Source organism: Aquila chrysaetos (genome assembly GCF_900496995.4).
Source record: "Aquila chrysaetos chrysaetos chromosome W unlocalized genomic scaffold, bAquChr1.4 W_unloc_2, whole genome shotgun sequence".
NCBI lineage: Eukaryota > Metazoa > Chordata > Aves > Accipitriformes > Accipitridae > Aquila > Aquila chrysaetos.
In genome coordinates this window covers 2246351-2264194 of record NW_024470322.1, presented here as the reverse complement: position 1 = coordinate 2264194, position 17844 = coordinate 2246351, and the positions used below count along the sequence as shown (strand labels likewise).

The window sequence follows — 17844 nt, the reverse complement described above, 5'->3', positions numbered from 1 at the left end:
CTATAGTGAGTGGTACACATCAGTGCCTATCAGACTCAGAGAGGTTTCCTGAAATTGCAGGAATCCTTAACTTGGCTCTACACCCTATAGTAATAGTTTGTTTGTTTGTTCTTATAAATTGTGTTAATCAAAGACATTTAGCAAATCAGGTATTGACTATATACTGTCATGAAGAACTGTCAGACCTTTACGGATTATCATGAGGCAAGACCTGATAGAAGACAGTGAATGCCTCCAAGAAGAGTCTCTGCTCAGTCCTGATTAGGAGTCTTGAGCCATAGGAGAGTTTGCAGTATCCTTGTTGGACTCATTGAGCAATAACCTGTGATTCATGGACTACCAAAGGAGAGGGATAGAAGTGACCTTGTAGCCCAGGAAACATGGCATTGCTGTTGCTATCAAGGACACAAATTTGATATAGGCCTCATTTGTCATATTTTGCTTGTTTGCAGCTTTATTTTTGTCTGTTTAACTGGAGTAGCCAGTAATGCTTACAATAAAATTTTGCATGGCTGGATAGCTAATCTGTGACCTAACCCGTCTTTGTCTTGCTTAGCTTGGTCTAACTATTTACTGTAATAACAACAGTTTAAGACAACTGAATTAAGACTCCTTTTAGAACTCTAACAGATTTAAGTGTTACAGCTCAGGATTTGGGTCCACCCAGGCTGGGGGATCACAGTTAAAGCTTTGGAAAAATGCTCTGTATTGGGTCTGGCTGAGATGGAGTTAATTCTCCCCATAGCAGCCCTTGTAGTGCTGTGCTCTGCATTGGTAGCTAGAAAGGTGTTGATAACACACCAGTGTTTTGGCTACTGCTGAGCAGTGCTGGCACAGCAGCAAGGCTGTCTCTCCAACATTTTTGCCCCCCTCAATGGCAGGCTGGGGCTGGGCAAGATCTTGGGAGGGGACATAGCCAGGACAGCTGACCTAAACTAACCAAACATATTCCATACCATATGACGTCAGCTCAGATATAAAAGCTAAGTAAAAGGAGATGGAAGGGGGGCATTTTCATCTTCCAGAGCAACCACTACACGTACTGAAGCCCTGCTTCCCAGGAAGTGGCCAGACATCGCCTGCTGATGGGAAGTAGAGAATAACATCATTTGTTTTTCTTTGCTTTCGCGCACAACCTTTGCTTTCACTTTATTAAACTGTCCTTATCTTGACCCACGAGCCTTTTGTTATATTTTCTCTCCCCTGTCCAGCTGAGGAGGGGGAGTGATAGAGTGGCTTTGGTGGGCACCTGGCACCCAGCCAGGGTCAACCTACCACATGCTCAAAAGTTAAAACAACCTTACAAACTTGGTAGTTTTGTTTACAGGATAATACTCAAAGAAACAATTTGAATAGAAGCATCCAGACTTAGTGACAGAATTGTTGATTTCAGTAATGTTCTTTTAAGCAAATGTGTAAATATAAAAGGAATTTGGGAGAGGTATCAAAGAAGAAAGGAAAGAGAAAGAAAGGTTTGAAACAGAGGGGAAACGGAATACTAACAGTACTTAAAGGCTGAGAGAATTGTGAGTTATACGTGTATATATCAAGGTCTGAAAGAGGATAATATATAATGAATAGTGAAATATGGTTGAACCAGAATAGAAGTAGCACTAAAGTTAGACACTTATCTATGCCAGGTATTGGAGGTTACTTATATCTAATAATCAGAACTTAATCACTAAACCCAGCATTTCTGTAAGAGCAAAAAAAGAAACAAAATGGTAGAAGTCTATATATGAATGTGACGACTGATTATGTGAACAACTCTGTGTAATTTCTCCTCTGCTATTTCTCCTTCTCTTCTCCCCCAACTATTTAGTTGCCTGTGTTCCGAGGATCCAAAGCCCAGCTCTGATGCTACACAGCTGCATAATCTTGGGACACATATTTGAGAAAATCACTAAGTTATGAGAGAACCTGTAAGAAGATAAAAAGGGCAAAAGCAGGGTGAGGCTAGCTGAGAACTTTGGGTCAGATCAAGCCACTAATATCAATAGTGAAAGCTAGATGAAAATAGTTTGATTGCTACAATCGTGTGTTAACTTTTTCAGTAGTGACCAGGAATATCACTATTCATGTACTGGGGCTAGATTAGGTGACAATTATATTAGGATACCTAACAAGATACTGTAAAATGTACATGTTTCATAGAATTGGGAAAGATCTACTGTAAATGTAATCTTATTCATGATAAAAGAGAACATATTGGTTAACTAAACAATTATATGAGGAACGAGAAACATTTCATCATTGTCACATGTTATGAGGAGATATTAGGTAAAAAGTTTTAAGGGATAAGGCTTAAGAAAATATTAGTATATCTCTTAAGACACCCTGTTGTATGGTTAATCACATTTGAATGGATAGTTTTATTAATTGTGAAAATCATCAAATAGTATAGAATCAAAATGTTTATGCTTATAATGATTATACAGCTAATGAAACATTCTGCAATTATGTAAACTGAATGAAAATTGACAATACCATAAGTTTAAATTACTTAGGTATCAACAGGGAGAGAAGTGTCATAAAGGACCATTTGAACACCTACCTAGAAGCCACTGGCATGTCAGTATGACACTCTGCTTCTGAGTACACAGCTGGGGTTGGTCTCCCTGCTGTTTCTCCAACTGGGTAACTATGAGTGTGTAAGGGAATAAATGAATATACTGTATAAAGTTATCTGCTATTAATAATAGCCTAATGAAGTTTGCCGATGATACCAAACTGAGTGGGGAAGAGGACACTTCGGAAGGGAGAGCCACCCTGCAGGAAGACCTGGATAGGCTGGAAGAGTGGGCTAACAAGAACCTTATGAAGTTCAACAAAGACAAATGTAAGGTCTTGCACCTGCAAAAACATAATCCAGGAGTGCAGCAAAGGCTGGGTTCTACCTGGCTGGGGAGCAGCTCTGTAGAAAGGGACCTGGGGGTCCTGGTGGACAACAAGCTCAATATGAGTGAACAGTGTGCTGCTGTGGCAAAGCAAGCCAACAGGATGCTGGGTTGCATCAACAAGGGCATCACCAGCAGAGATAAAGAAGTCATTATCCCACTCTACTCAGCGCTTGTCAGGCCACACCTGGAATACTGTGTTCAGTTTTGGTCCCCGCTATACAAAAAAGATGTGGACAGGCTGGAGAGGGTCCAGAGAAAGGCCACAAAGATGATCAAAGGACTGGGAAGCCTGCCATATGAGGAAAGGCTGAGAGAACTGGGTTTGTTCAGCCTTGAGAAAAGAAGGCTTAAGGGAGACCTTATCACCATGTTCCAGTATTTAAAGGGTGGCTACAAAGAAGATGGAGACTTCCTTTTTACAAGGAGTCACATGGAACAGATGAGGGGTAATAGGTACAAGTTACTCCTGGGGAGATTCCGATTGGACACAAGAGGAAAATTTTTCACAATGAGAACAATCAGCCATTGGAATAATCTCCCCAGGGAAGTGGTGGATTCCCCAACATTGGACACACTTAAGATTCGGCTGGACAGGGTGCAGGGCCATCTTGACTAGATTGTGCTTTTGCCAAGAAAAGCTGGACCAGATGATCCTTGAGGTCCCTTCCAACCTGGTATTCTATGATTCTATGATTTATAAAAACAGTTATTAATGAATATTGGTTGTGTTCTGCGTCTCCCCCAACTCAATCCCTTATCAGGGTAAATGGAATTTACAACAAAATCACTTCCTTTTGTTCATTCTAAACCTCATACTTACGAGTTTCACTTGATACCCTTCATCTCTTTCACCGAATAAGACAGTTTACAGTTACTGCCTTTTCCATGTGTCCTGGGTTCAGCTGGGATAGAGTTAATTTTTACAGGAACCTGGGAGGTGGGGGGGGCATAGCCGGGGCAGCTGACCTGAAGCTATTCCATACCATGTGACATCATGCTCAGTATATAAATGGGGAGCGGGCTGGGGGGAGGGGTCTCTCGACTTTCGGTGGGGGAAGTGGCGGAGCGTCGGGTCCCGGGTGGTGAGCAGTTGCACTGTGCATCACTCTTTTTGTATACTCTTTCATTAGTACCGTTGTTGTAACTTTTTTTGTGTTGTCCCAGTAAACTGCCCTTATCTCAACCCTCGAGGTTCCGGTTTTTTTTTTTCCTTTTCTCTCCTCCGATTCTCCTCCCTATCCCACCGGAGGGGGGCGGGAGGAGTGAGCGAGCGGCTGCGTGGTCCTTTGTTACCGGCTGGGCTGAAATCACGACACCATGCCACTCATGGCTCTACAAATCTTCATGATACAGGTAAATAGTGGATTTATACAGAGGCACAGCAGTGCTCTTGTTTAGCTCTCTATTCTTTTCCTAATAATTTCTAGCATTTCATTTGGGTTTTTCTTGGACCATTACTGAGCTGATATCTTTATGTCTAACCCCAAAACCTGATTACTGTTTGATGGCAGACAACTCAGAGCCCACCATTTTTATATATAAAGTTCAGATACATGTTTTCCCCAGCATGCATCTCTACATTTAACCATATTGAACTTTAGGTGCCATTTTATCACCCAGTCATCCAGTACTGTAAAGGCCTCCTGCAACCTTTCATCACCAACATTTATCTTTACTGTCTTGAATAACTTTATTGGTGCCAGTGTCACCTCAGTACTTAACCTCTTTTCCAGGTCATTCATGAATGTGTCATAACTGACCACAATCTCCTACCTTCTATTTCCCAATCTGAAATTAATTATTTCTTCATAGACAGATAAAAATTGCATACCTATTCTCATTCATCCCTTCTATTTATGCATTCAAAGGTATTACATCTTTCTACCACAGTATTATCCTGGGAGCTTGTGTTGTGTTGCATGTCCATTATGAACACTAACCCCTCTTCAAAGTTGTCGCTCCCAAACTGCACATACCCTGATTCTCTGGATGTGACTTGTATCCTAGATGTTCAACTTGACATTTCATGATACTTACAGCCATTTTATTTGGGTGGCCATAAATAACCAGTAATAATTTATGCTCTATATGAATCCCCCATCATTTACTGTTCAGCTCTAAGTTTTGTTGTGTGGGGTTTCGGTTTTGTTTAAAGAAACTAACATCAGTAACCCAGAGACCCACTCAGCTGCTTTCCCCAGCCTTTTTATGCCTACTAAATATTGCTATAAGTCTCTTGAACTGAAGTGGGGAGCAAAGTCAATTCATTCACCTCCTTTAATGAGTACATTCAGCCTCTCTCTTCCAAACTACAGAATACAAATGTATTGAATATTGGTCTCTTCTGCATTGTAATCAGTTTCACAATCTACACAGAGTAATATTAGTTGTATCTGACTGACATGGCTGAGAAAAATGTCCCTCTCAATGGCTTCAGCCTCCTTTACCTTATACATTTTTAATTACTACCAAATTGATATCTGCCATCAACTTCCCCTTTTCCTTATTAGCATATTTTACATTTTCCCCCATTTTTCTCTTTTGAATTAAGAAAAATATCTATTTTTAAAGATATTTTATTAGACATTTAAAAATATATATTTTAACCATTTTGAAGTTATTGCAGTATAGACCTGCATGATGTATGCTTTATGGACTTTGTTCTTTAGTCAGCTAATGATTTACATGGAACATGAAAATTTTGATGAAAAAGCAGTTGTGTCATACCTTAAATCTCCATCTAGTAACAACTACAAACTTGAGTGTGTGGTCCTTGCCAAGAATCTCTTCATTGCATAATATATCCAGCTGATGTAAAAAGAAGAAATAATTAATTCACTGAGACACAGAATGTGGCTTTGAAACAATACACTTCAGATAAGGCCCAATAAAAAGATCAAAGAAACAGAACTCAATTCTCATATAAAGACAACTTTGTCCTTTGACATGCTATGAAAATTCTTTACACAATACCCAGCAAGTAACTTTCTACTTTGAAAATACATTTTTAAAAGGCTACCCCCTGCTTATACATCAGCATTTAGGGCTTTATACATCAGCATTTAGGGCTTTTTTTTGCAGACACTTTATATTTGTTTTTACTTTTCTATGTCAACTTTGAAAGATCTTGATATTGGAAACAGCAAGGGTATGGACTCATAAGCCAATGTGAGATCATGTGATCAGCCATCAGCTGAATTGCAGTAGATGATCATGCACATGATCTTAACCTATTTGACTGCAAGGTGACATGTACTGAAAGGGTAAGTCACCATGAAAGTGACATATGCTAATGGTACTTTACCACAACCTGAGAAAGCCAAGAATGTGTATGCAGTCCACTACAATGGCTCAGCTGACAGACAATAACTCAAATCAGGATTTGTCTATAGCATTCAACCAAGTGTTCACATCCTTAGGGCCTTTCTCCTCAAAACATATTTTTCACTGGACATACCAATACACTGTTTCCACAAAAATGCCACGTGCCCTTAAAGGGAGAGGGAGGACTTGTGAAACAAGTACTGTTGAATGAACATTCTTACGTTTCAATAAGAGCCAAGTAGGTTGTAAAACCAAAGATTGCTGCAGTGGAATAGTGAATTTAAACACAAAAGCAAAAGGTGTAATTAGTAAGAAAGCAATCCAGGTTTCTGAAAGGTGTTAGGAATTTTTACACAGATGCTAGATGGGCCAAACATAGGTGACATACAGCTGGATCTACTACTCATCAAAAAGGAAGAACTTTCTGGGGACATGATAATCAATGGCAGCCTTGGTTGTAGCAACCATTGTCCTGGTTTCAGCTGGGATAGAGTTAACTGTCTTCCTAGTAGCTGGTACGGTGCTATGTTTTGAGTTCAGTATGAGAAGAATGTTGATAACACTGATGTTTTCAGTTGTTGCTAAGTAGTGTTTAGTCTCAAGTCAAGGATTTTTCAGCTTCTCATGCCCAGCCAGCGAGAAAGCTGGAGGGGCACAAGAAGTTGGCACAGGACACAGCCAGGGCAGCTGACCCAAAGTGGCCAACAGGGTATTCCATACCATGTGACACCACATCTAGTATAGGAACTGGGGGGGTGGGGGGGGGGGGATTGCCGCTTGGGGACTAGCGGGATGTCGGTCGGCGGGTGGTGAGCAATTGCACTGCGCATCATTTGTACATTCCAATCCTTTCATTATTGCTGTTGTCATTTTATTAGTGTTATCGTTATCATTATTAGTTTCTTCTTTTCTGTTCTATTAAACCGTTCTTATCTCAACCCGCAGGTTTTGCTTCTTTTTCCCGATTTTCTCCCCCATCCCACTGGGTGGGGGGGGGAAGTGAGTGAGCAGCTGCATGGTGCTTAGTTGCTGGCTGGGGTTAAACCACGACAACCATGAAATAGTGAAGTTCAAGATCCTGAAGGGAGCGAGGAAATCAAGTAGTAGAGTACAGATCCTGGGCTTCAGTAGAGCAGAAATTTGCTTTTTCAGGAAGGTGGTAAGTAAGATCCTATGAGAGGCAGCTCTGAAGGGAAAAGGAGCTCAAGAGATGACAAGTCTTTAAGGACAACATCCTCCAAGCACAAGAACAGTCCATCCCAATACTCAGAAAAATGAGTAGATGTATCAGGAGACCAGCTTGGCTAAACAGGGAGCTCATGAGAAAAAGGACATATACAGGAGGTGGAAGTGAGGACAGGCTACAAAGGAGGAATATAGAAACATTGCCCGGGTATACAGGGATGGTTTGGGGAAAGCCAAAGCTCAGCTGGAGCTGAAACTGGCAAGGGACATCAAGGGCAACAAGAAGAACTTCTACTGCTACATTATCAATAAAAGAATAAACAAGGAAAATGTGAGCCCACTGCTGCATGGGGTGGACAATTTAGTGACAGTGTCTGCAGATAAGGTTGAGGTACTTGGTGCTTTCTTTGCCTTGGTTTTCACCAACAAGGTCTCCCAGGCCTTTTTGTGCCTAGAGACAGGGTTCAAGGAAGAGACGAACTGCCAGTAGCAGAGGATCGAGTCAGGGATCTATTGAGAAATCTCAACCCATACTAGTCCATGGAACCAGATGGGATGCATCCAAGGATGCCACAAGAGTTCGCCGATGTCATTGCGAGGCCACACTAGCATCACTGAAAGGTCACAGAGATCAGGGAACCTGATGGTTCCCAATGACTGGAGAAATGTTGTACCCATCTTCAAAAAGGGCAAGAAGGACTATCTAGGGAACTAGAGGCCAGTCAGCCTCACTTTGGTGATCCCTGGGAAAGTTGTGAAGTGAGTCCTCTTGGAAGCCATTTCTGGGCACATAAAGGCAAAGGTAAATCCATGCTGACTATTCCCAATCACCAAGGGAAAAAAATCACGCTTGACCAACCTGATTGCCGCCTTTAATTAAATGACTAGATCCATGATGAGGAGAGACAGTGGATGTTGTCAACCTTGACTTAAGCAAGGCTTTCAGCACCATCTTGCACAGCATCCTTGTATCCAAATTGGGACATTATGATCTGGATGGGTGGACTACCTGATGGGTGAAAACCCAGGTGGATTGTTAGGCTCGGAGGTTAGTGGTTAATGGGTTGTACTCTACACAGAGGCCAGTGACATGCGGAGTATTGCAGGGGTCTATCCTGGGACCTGTGCTGTTGAATGTCTTTATCACTGACCTGGAAGAAGAGACAGAATCCACCTGATCAAGCTTGTGGATGACACCAAACTGGGGGAGTGCAGCTGACACACTTGAGGACAGGGCTGCCATTCAGAGGGACCTAGACAGGCTAGAAGGATAGGCTGACAAGAATCTCATGAAATTCAATAATAATGGCAAAGTCATGAGACGTTACAAGCTGGGTAGCAGCTCTGCTGAAAAGGACCTGGGGGTCCTGGTTGAAAGCAAGTTGAACATGAGTCAGCAGTGTGCTCTGGCAGTGATGAAGCCTAACAGGATACTGGGGTGTATCAACAGAAGCACAGCCAGTAAACTGAAGGAAGTCATCGGAACAATGTCCAAGTGGAAACCAGTAATGAGTGGTGTCTCTTGAGGGTCTGTACTGGGACCAATACTATTTAATATCTTCATCAACGACACAGAGAGTGGGATTGAGTGCACCCTGTTGTGGTTTAATCCCAACCAGCAACTAAGCACCACACAGCTGCTAACTCACTTCCCCCCCACCCAGTGGGATGGGGGAGAGAATCAGGAAAAAAAAAAGGTAAAACTTGCAGGTTGAGATAAGAACAGTTTAATAGAACAGAAAGGAAGAAACTAATAATGATAATAATAACAATAATAAAATGACAATAATAATAAAAGGATTGGAATAAACAAAACAAGTGATGCACAATGCAATTGCTCACCACTCGCCGACCAATGCCCAGTTAGTTCCCGAGTGGAGATCCCCCCAGGCCAACTCCCCCCAGTCATACTAGGCATGACGTCACATGGTATGGAATACCCTGTTGGCCACTTTGGGTCAGGTGTCCTGGCTGAGTCCCCTCCCAACTTCTTGTTCCCCTCCAGCTTTCTCGCTGGCTGGGCATGAGAAGCTGAAAAATCCTTGACTTAGTCTAAACATTACTTAGCAACAACTGAAAACATCAGTATGTTACCAACGTTCTTCTCATACTGAATCCAAGACATAACACTATAGCAGCTACTAGGAAGAAAATTAACTCTATCCCAGCCAAAACCAGGACAACCCTCAGCAGGTTTGCAGACAACACCAAGCTGAGTGGTGCAGTTAATTCCCTAGAGGGAAGGGATGCCATCCAGAGGGACCTTGACAGGCTTGAGAAGTGGGCCCACGAGAACCTCAAGAAGTTCAAGAAGGCCAAGTACAAGGTCCTGCGCCTGGGTCAGGGCAATCCCTAATTTCAGTACAGACTGAGGGCCGAATGGATTGAGAGCAGCCCTGCAGAGAAGGACTTGGGGATACCGGTGGATGAAAAATTGCACATGAGTCGGCAATGTGTGCTTGCAGCCCAGAAAGTCAATCGTATCCTGGGCTGCATCAAAAGAAACGTGGCTATCAGGTTGAGAGAGGTCATTCTCACCCTCTACTTTGCTCTCACGAGACCCCACCTGGAGTATTGCGTCCAGCTCTGGGGTCCCCAGCACAAGAAAGACATGGACCTGTTAGAGCGGGTCCAAAGGAGGGCAACGAAAATGATCAGAGCACTGAACACCTCTCCTCTGCAGAAAGGCAGAGAGAGTTGGGGTTGTTCAGCCTGGAGAAGAGAAGGCTCCAGGGAGACCTTATTGCGGCCTTTCAATATATAAAGGGGGCTTATAAGAAAGATGGAGAAAGACTTTTTACCAGGGCCTGTAGTGACAGGACAAGAGGCAACAGTTTTAAACTGAAAGAGAGTAGATTTAAATTTGATATAAGGAAGAAATTCTTTATGATGAGGATGGTGAGACACTGGAACAGGTTGCCCAGAGAAGTTGTGGATGCCCCCTCCCTGGAAGTGTTCAAGGTCAGGTTGGATGGGGCTTTGAGCAACCTGATCTAGTGAAAGATGTCCCTGCTCATGGCAGGGGATTGGACTAGATAATCTTTAAAGGTCCCTTCCAACCTTCCATTTTATGATTCTATGATTCTAAGTGATTATTGCCCTTTATTCAGCACTCACTAGACCACATCTGGAATGCTGCATCCAGTTTTGGCCCCTCCAGTAGAAGAAAAAAGTTGATCAACTTGAGCAAGTTCAGCGGAGGGTCACCAAGATGGTCAGGGTGCTTGAACACAGGCCTATAATGAGAGGTTGAGGGAACTGGGACTATTTATCTTGGAGAAGAGAAAGCTTAAAGGGGATGTAGTTACAGCCTTCCAATTCCTTAAGAGAAGCCTATAGAGAAGATGGAGCTAGGCTATTTACTGAGGTGCATGGTGGGAGAATGAGAGACAGTGGTCATCAATGGAAACAGAGGAAGTTCTGAATGGATATAAGGAGAAAAAAAATCTCCTTAAGGATAATTAAGCACCAGAACAAGTTGCCCAAAGAGGTCATGGCATCACCATCCTTGGAAGTTTTCAAGATTGAGAGATGGCAGTTTGAGCGTCAGACTGGATGGAGGGGGACTGTGACTAATACCAACAAAGAGGGAACAGAGGCTGTGTTTTCACATGCCTGCCATTATGTGTTCTAGTTTTAGAATCTGAAATGACAGAACTTGCAGAGGATAGAAAAGCCTCTTTCTTCCCTTACCCTCCACCATGATTTCTTCCCACGAACAGTCCAATTATGTACTCCCTGCAGGGAAGGTGGCACCAGCTGATACTACACAAGGCTGAGTTTCACTCAGAATAGGGAAGCAGAAGAAAGTATATGTGCTGCTTTCCATTAAATCAGTCTTTCAGTAGCGTCCGAGTGTTATAATCCATTCTCTGCACTGAGTGAAAAATCTCTGCTAGGACAGCGTATCCCTTCATTTAAGGCCACCAAACAAAGCATCTTGCAGGAGTCAATTTTAACACAGGTGGAAAACACATAACCAAGCCTTTTGGTATGTTTTAAAACTGGTCATGGAACAACACACTGAGCTGCACTGCCAACTCTGTATAAAGCCAAGAACCAGTAAGAGCTACATGTCCATTGTATTGGAGGGGGAGAAAAAAAGGGAAGATGACCAGCATCCTTAAATTAAAAGGGCGGGAGGTAAATTTGGAGAAAAACCTATTTGTCTGCATTCAGCTCCTCAACTTAAATAGCCATTTTCTGTTCCTTTATATTAGGAAATAGTGTGTGCTTCAATTTTTAAAAAAAATCTGGTTAGAAGGAAAGACACTGTTTTGAAAATAATCCATAAGACTTTCATTTGCAAAATCATTTTTAAACATTAAAACATTACCTCATTAAAAGAAGAAAGGTTAAGTTTTTTAGCAATGAACTTCTTTAGATGCAAGACTGTTGCTTGTGCTGAGCAGCGGATCCACTTTCGTTTCAGTCCACGTAATTTGCTGCTATTGCATTCCAAGCAGATGCTTACCTTCAGGAAAAAGCAAACACAGTCAGGGCTAGTTGACAATTTTCTGCAGTTCCCATTATGCATTTCACATGCAGCATTTATTAGTCCAACAAAAAGGTGAAAATGTAGAATACCAGTATTCTTTAAAGCAAAATGCATGCAGTGTCATTAAAAAAAGGTTGTCTAGTATTTTGTCAGCTTGCTGTTAAGCATCATTCAACTCAAAAGGGACCTGGACAAAAGTTCAAGGCAGAATTTTAGGGCTGTCTTGTTCCAGAGCTTTATTCTAACTGCAGAGGTTACAACTAGTTCAGAAGAAGCCTAGGTCGAGGCCGAAGCGAGATATCTAATATGAAAACCTGTCAGGACCCTGAGCTCATTCCTCTCCCCCCTTGGGGTTTGGTTGCCTGAGCTCAGGGCCAATTTTGATAAACAGCTGTATGACCATGAAACTTTTGTGAAGAAAGAGCTGTTTGAGAAAAAGCCTGAAGAATTTTCAGTGTGAGCTCACTCTGCTCTACTTAGCAGCATCATTTAAGCTGAAGCTCCCTCCCTTGGTTGGTGCCCCTGCATGAGCTACATTGCAGCCATGCCCATGCCTGGCTTAGACCCTGACCCACAGATTAGACTTCCTGGCTTGACCTTGGACCTGTCTCATCACTATGGACTTGGCTTGGTGATCACTGGACTGTGGCTGAATCTGGTCACTGTCACCAGAGCTGCTATGCTCTCCTTATTCAGGTATTGTGGGACTGCACCCTTTGTTGGTGAAGTCAGTGCCCTCTCTGCCTTGCTGTCACTCTTGGCTCTTGGCTTGCCTGCCCCTATGGAGCAGCAGCCTGCCCTTGCTGCTCCCTGACAAAACCATTATCACTTATTAATGACTGTTTCTAATCTAACCTCTGAACCCAGTAACATAGTTTAATATTTAAGGCATGTTTTAAAATAATATTTTGAACTTTAAAATTTACTGATGCAGATGATGTAACAAATTGTCCTGGTTTCGGCTGGGATAGAGTTAATTTTCTTTCTAGTAGCTGCTATAGTGTTATGCTTTGGATTTAGTATGAGAAGAATGTTGGTAACACACTGATGTTTTCAGTTGTTGCTAAGTAATGTTTAGTCTAAAGTCAAGGATTTTTCAGCTTCTCATGCCCAGCCAACAAGAAAGCTGGAGGGGCACAAGAAGTTGGGAGGGGACACAGCCAGGGCAGCTGACCCAAACTGGCCAAAGGGGTATTCCATACCATGTGATGTCATGCCTAGTATATAAACTGGGGGGAGTTGGCCTGGGGGGATCACTGCTCGGGAACTAACTGGGCATTGGTCGGCGAGTGGTGAGCGATTGCATTGTGCATCACTTGTTTTGTTTATTCCAATCCTTTTATTATTATTGTCATTTTATTATTGTTATTATTATCATTATTAGTTTCTTCCTTTCTGTTCTATTAAACTGTTCTTATCTCAACCCACGAATTTTACTTTTTTTTCCTGATTCTCTCCCCCATCCCACTGGGTGGGGGGGAGTGAGCAAGCAGCTATGTGGTGCTTAGTTGCTGGCTGGGGTTAAACCACGACACAAATTTTTGAAGTTCAAAAGATATATGGGAAGAAATGGCCTTTTGATCTCTGTTCTTCAATTCCCTCTTCTTTTCTCAATCATCTATTTTCTTTATTTAGTCTAAGCTCTTTAGGATAAGTTTTATCCTGTACACTTAAATGATCTGGTACAAAGCACAATCCATCTGAAAACTACCATTGCACTATCATCAAATGGAAAATTAATCCAAATTTAATTTACTTTAGACACAGTTAGCAGGGAAACATGAAGTTTCATAGTCAAACAGGTTTAAAACTTGACACAAATACTAAGTAAAAAAAGACTTTTCATTCTAATTATTGAAACATATTCAGTCCTGATGCACCAGAGTGGCATGGAAGTAGACTCTCAGATAAAGGGCCCAAATGACTTGAAATCTAGTTGAGATGAAAGCCAACACAGAGTTTAGCCAATATTCAGGAAACTCAGAAATAGTTATAACTATCAAACCTTAATGAAATTCTCAAAACCAAATTTCTCCACAGCTACCTAAATAAAAAAGATGAAGCTCAAGTTCACACAAAAGCATGGGAGAACACTGTACCTTGTCTCTGTCAGAGGGAAAAGTTTATCAAAGAAAAATAATCATTTAAAGATAAAGTGGAAATACAAAATAAAACTAAGAAATGCCCTATATCAGAAGTAAGCCCACCTGTTCATCACTTCGATGATAGTCATTATCTTCTTCCTGTTTTTCTTCAGAAGTTTCTTTGTTTGAATTTTCATCTGGTTTAGTTTCACCTTTCAGAAGAAAGCAGAGCATTACAATAATTAAATTAGACATATCAGATAACAGGTAATCCGGAAACGAAGTCAAGACTATAAGAGAAACTGTGGTTTTTTTGTTTGGGTTTATTTTTTTAAGTAATTAGGCTTGTCAGAGCATGATCAGCTTCTCTTCTAATCAGGAAAAAAGTTGGAAAGCAGCTTTATTCTTGGTAGCAGAGATGTGGACACTAACCCAAAGCCTCCCAGAAAATCAGTTCAAGACACCTTGCTACAAATTTGTCAGGGCTCATTCACTATTCTGTAAAACTGATGTGCTCTCCTGACAGTCACAAATTTGAGAATTCTTTTGCCCTTGGATAAATACACACACTCACATACATTTTAAGTATAACCACCACAGCATTTCTATCACAAAATTACACTTAACATCAGCAGTTTCTGAAGTTAATGCAATTCAGGACTGGGATAAAAAGTAACCTTCTCTTATCATAGAGTTCCACATAAATACTACTGAAGATCTTCACCAGGAACAGATAACAGCCAGCTAAAAGAACACATTCTATAAACAGGTGTGATACAAAACAATACTGCACTTAGATGGTGAGTTCAAAGTGGTAAGTTCTTGCATATAGTCCAATATATAAGCACAAGCAAGCCTTGTACAATTATACAATTATGAGTGCTAATAAATATTAGCTAGACACCTACCTCTGACAGATCCTTTCAGCAGCTTAATGGCAGTCTGTGCCCCCACCCCAAAACAGAATAAATGTAAGACCATTTACCATTGCGATGTGAATCTAGATGTTGCTTTGCAGAGCATGTCTCCCCTTTGATGTCCCCTGGTACTTCCATACCCAGTTTGTGATAGAACTCCCTCTGCTTTTTCATTTCCGCTGTTTAAAATTGTAAATATTAGTTATGTAATAATGTTCTAGCACAATATTTATCAAGATATTCCAAACCCCTCCTCTGTTCTGTAACAGAAGCTTGTCAGGCAGGAATTGGTATTAGCACTTTTTGCTACTTCTCTACTCTTGCTGCCATAATCGAGTTACCCCAGATCTTATTCTTGAGAGGCAAAATACTACCAAGTCATTTGCAGAGCTATTATTACACCATTCTGTTATTACACATAAAATAAATTTTAAATATTATACCATACTTTGTGTTTTTTCCCCTTCAATATTTCTGTCAAAATATTGGTTTTGAATTTTTATCAGTATTTCTGATTTTCAATATCCTAGAAACAATTTTAAAATAATCTCTTTACCTAAACTTGCTTATAAATGTCTGATAATGTCTTCACTTGACAGCTTAATTGGATTGAAATACTCTACTTAAATAAAAGTAGCAACACACCACTGAAAAATAATACTGAACAATTACTATAAAGCATTCCTTTAGTTCAACAGATTCATTATCAAAGTAGATTATAAGAACACAAATGCAAAGGTACCTGCTAGCAAAGGATTTAAGTACATCTTAGGAGAAGAATAATTCACTGAAACTAAAAGTTATGCTACATTAGTATTCTACCTCTGAGAACTCTGCAAAGCTGTCAAAAAAGACATGAATATGTACACAGTTTATTAAAGAAGAATGTATGCAAATTATAGAATGCCAACATGAAAAAGTTGTAGTGCTATTTAGGTTTACATAATGTTACTTTTCCCTGAAATAACACCAGCATTTTAATTTCTGAAGTTTTTCAGTAACACTGCTAGTACAAGTCTAAAATTAAAAAAAAGCACTGAAGTATAGAGGAAAAGTAGTGCTAGAACTGGAACAAGTGAAGATGGCATTTTTCATCCCCTCATGAACATTTACCTCACTTCCTCCTTTTGTTAATGTAAAGGAACTATGTGTAAATCTAATATTCAGTAAAAATAGGTCATACCAGAAAACTTACCTTCTTGGAGGCCTGGCACAAGTTTATAAACAATATCTTGCATTGTTCTATCATGACTAGCAGGAAAAAAAAAAGAAAAAATGAAGGTTTAAATTAGCCATCTTGATTCAAAACATTTCTCTTAAAGAGATTCAGTATTAAATTGACTCTACAAACCTCTAAAATCTTGTAAGAAATAAAAATATTTATCTTGGATAACTGAAATATCAAACATGAGATAACAGTAACAAGAAAGGAATGCAGATAAGGTTCAGGCTAAGACAAGAACTGAGAAAAGTTTAACAGAAATGCTAGGAAGGATGCTAGGAAGGATGGTCTTTATGATGCAAAGGATGGCATCCTGTGAGAGATGCCATATACCTGCATGTGTATCAGTAACATAACTCTCAAAATTCCTTGCCAATTTTGACAAAAGCATTTTTTTATTTTCTGTTTCTAGACACTAGAAACTTTTCTGTTTCTAGAAACTAGACTGTTTCTTATCCCTTTTAATTAATCTCTCACGTTGCTAGGTTGTTTAGTTAACCATACTGGGCTTTTTAAAAAACATGAGGAAAAAAGCCTATAGGGGGAAAAAAGAAGAGAACAAAGGAAAGAAAAATTGCATTTGCTCTTATAATCCAGCATTTCACCCAAGAGCAACATCATGTAGCTCAGAATCCCATCTAGCTAAAAAGGGTGGAACAAAAAAAGACAGACTGATCCAGCACATATGGAAGGAAATGGTGGGGAAGCAGGACTGGTTAAGATTCTAAACACTCATGTTTTCAACCAAAGTTTAACTACAAGCTACCATTTCCTGGATTACTCTAAAACAAGTCATTGCCTGAAAGGACCAGAACATTATTACCCTGACTTCCAAACTATAAATAAAATCTAATACAAGCTAAAATGTCAGCCTCAGCTGCTACCAGGGCATTAACCCCAGAAGAGTTTACAACACCAAACTCCAGCTTTGACTCTCAGGTTAGGATTTTTAAATGTCATTTACAGATTGCAGGAACATCTCCAAAAACATTTCAATCCAAATGAATGATTTTAGCCACCAGCATGAGAGCAGAGGTGAGAATTTAACAGCATTCTTAATGATGAAACATAAGATGTGTTTGTTTTACTTATTCCCTAGATGGATGGGGATGAATTAGATCACATTCTTGTAACTAAGGCATAATACAAAGTTCCTCCCTATTAATTGTTGAATAAACCACAGACTTCCAAAAGCAGGTTGGACAAAGGCTATCTGTTTCGATCTTTAAGGGGCAGTATTTTGTAACTAGCTCAGGAAAATACTTCTCTAGGAGGGCATCTTCATTTTTTAAAGCAGTAGAGCAAAGAACATAGACTGAAGAAGGGGATCAATTTTTAAAAAGACATAATACTGTGCATTCAGTGTCCACAAACAACTGTCAAATCTACTTCTAACTGCTCAATTTGAGGCTATGTTCCCAGGCCTCTCTTAGCATTGAAAACAGGCTTCTGAACCAATACACAGATGTATTCCTGTAGCTTTACAGAGGACAACCATGTTGTCTTAAGTGCCATTTGTTTCTTCTTGCCTACTGGCATGGATTTGTCATTACTGTTTTGTCATATTTCAAAATACACTCTAGCACAGTCTCTACATCATTCTCGGAAGGTATAGGAAAAACTCCTGAAGGGGACTCAGTTTTAAGCAATTCAGAAAGTTTTTATAGGACATGCACAACTCTCAGTGAAAGTGGAGAAAGAATCAAATTCATTT

General features: G+C 40.5%; 1 protein-coding gene across 4 annotated transcripts in view; it reads right to left on the bottom strand.

Annotated features, from left to right (window-relative positions):
• Nucleotides 1-17844, bottom strand: part of LOC121232404 (polycomb group RING finger protein 3-like) — a 187373-nt gene that overhangs the window by 17019 nt on the left and 152510 nt on the right. For 2 of the 4 annotated variants that reach the window (XM_041121533.1, XM_041121534.1), the window contains 5 exons: nt 16104-16159; nt 14977-15087; nt 14115-14203; nt 11746-11883; nt 5628-5708 (listed from right to left, as the gene is read on the bottom strand). In XM_041121533.1, coding sequence (XP_040977467.1) covers nt 5628-5708; nt 11746-11883; nt 14115-14203; nt 14977-15087; nt 16104-16159 — 475 coding nt within the window. Of the gene's footprint in view, nt 1-5627; nt 5709-8268; nt 8402-11745; nt 11884-14114; nt 14204-14976; nt 15088-16103; nt 16160-17844 lie in introns of those variants that run through there. The other 2 variants (XR_005931772.1, XM_041121535.1) reach the window with 2 other exon arrangements.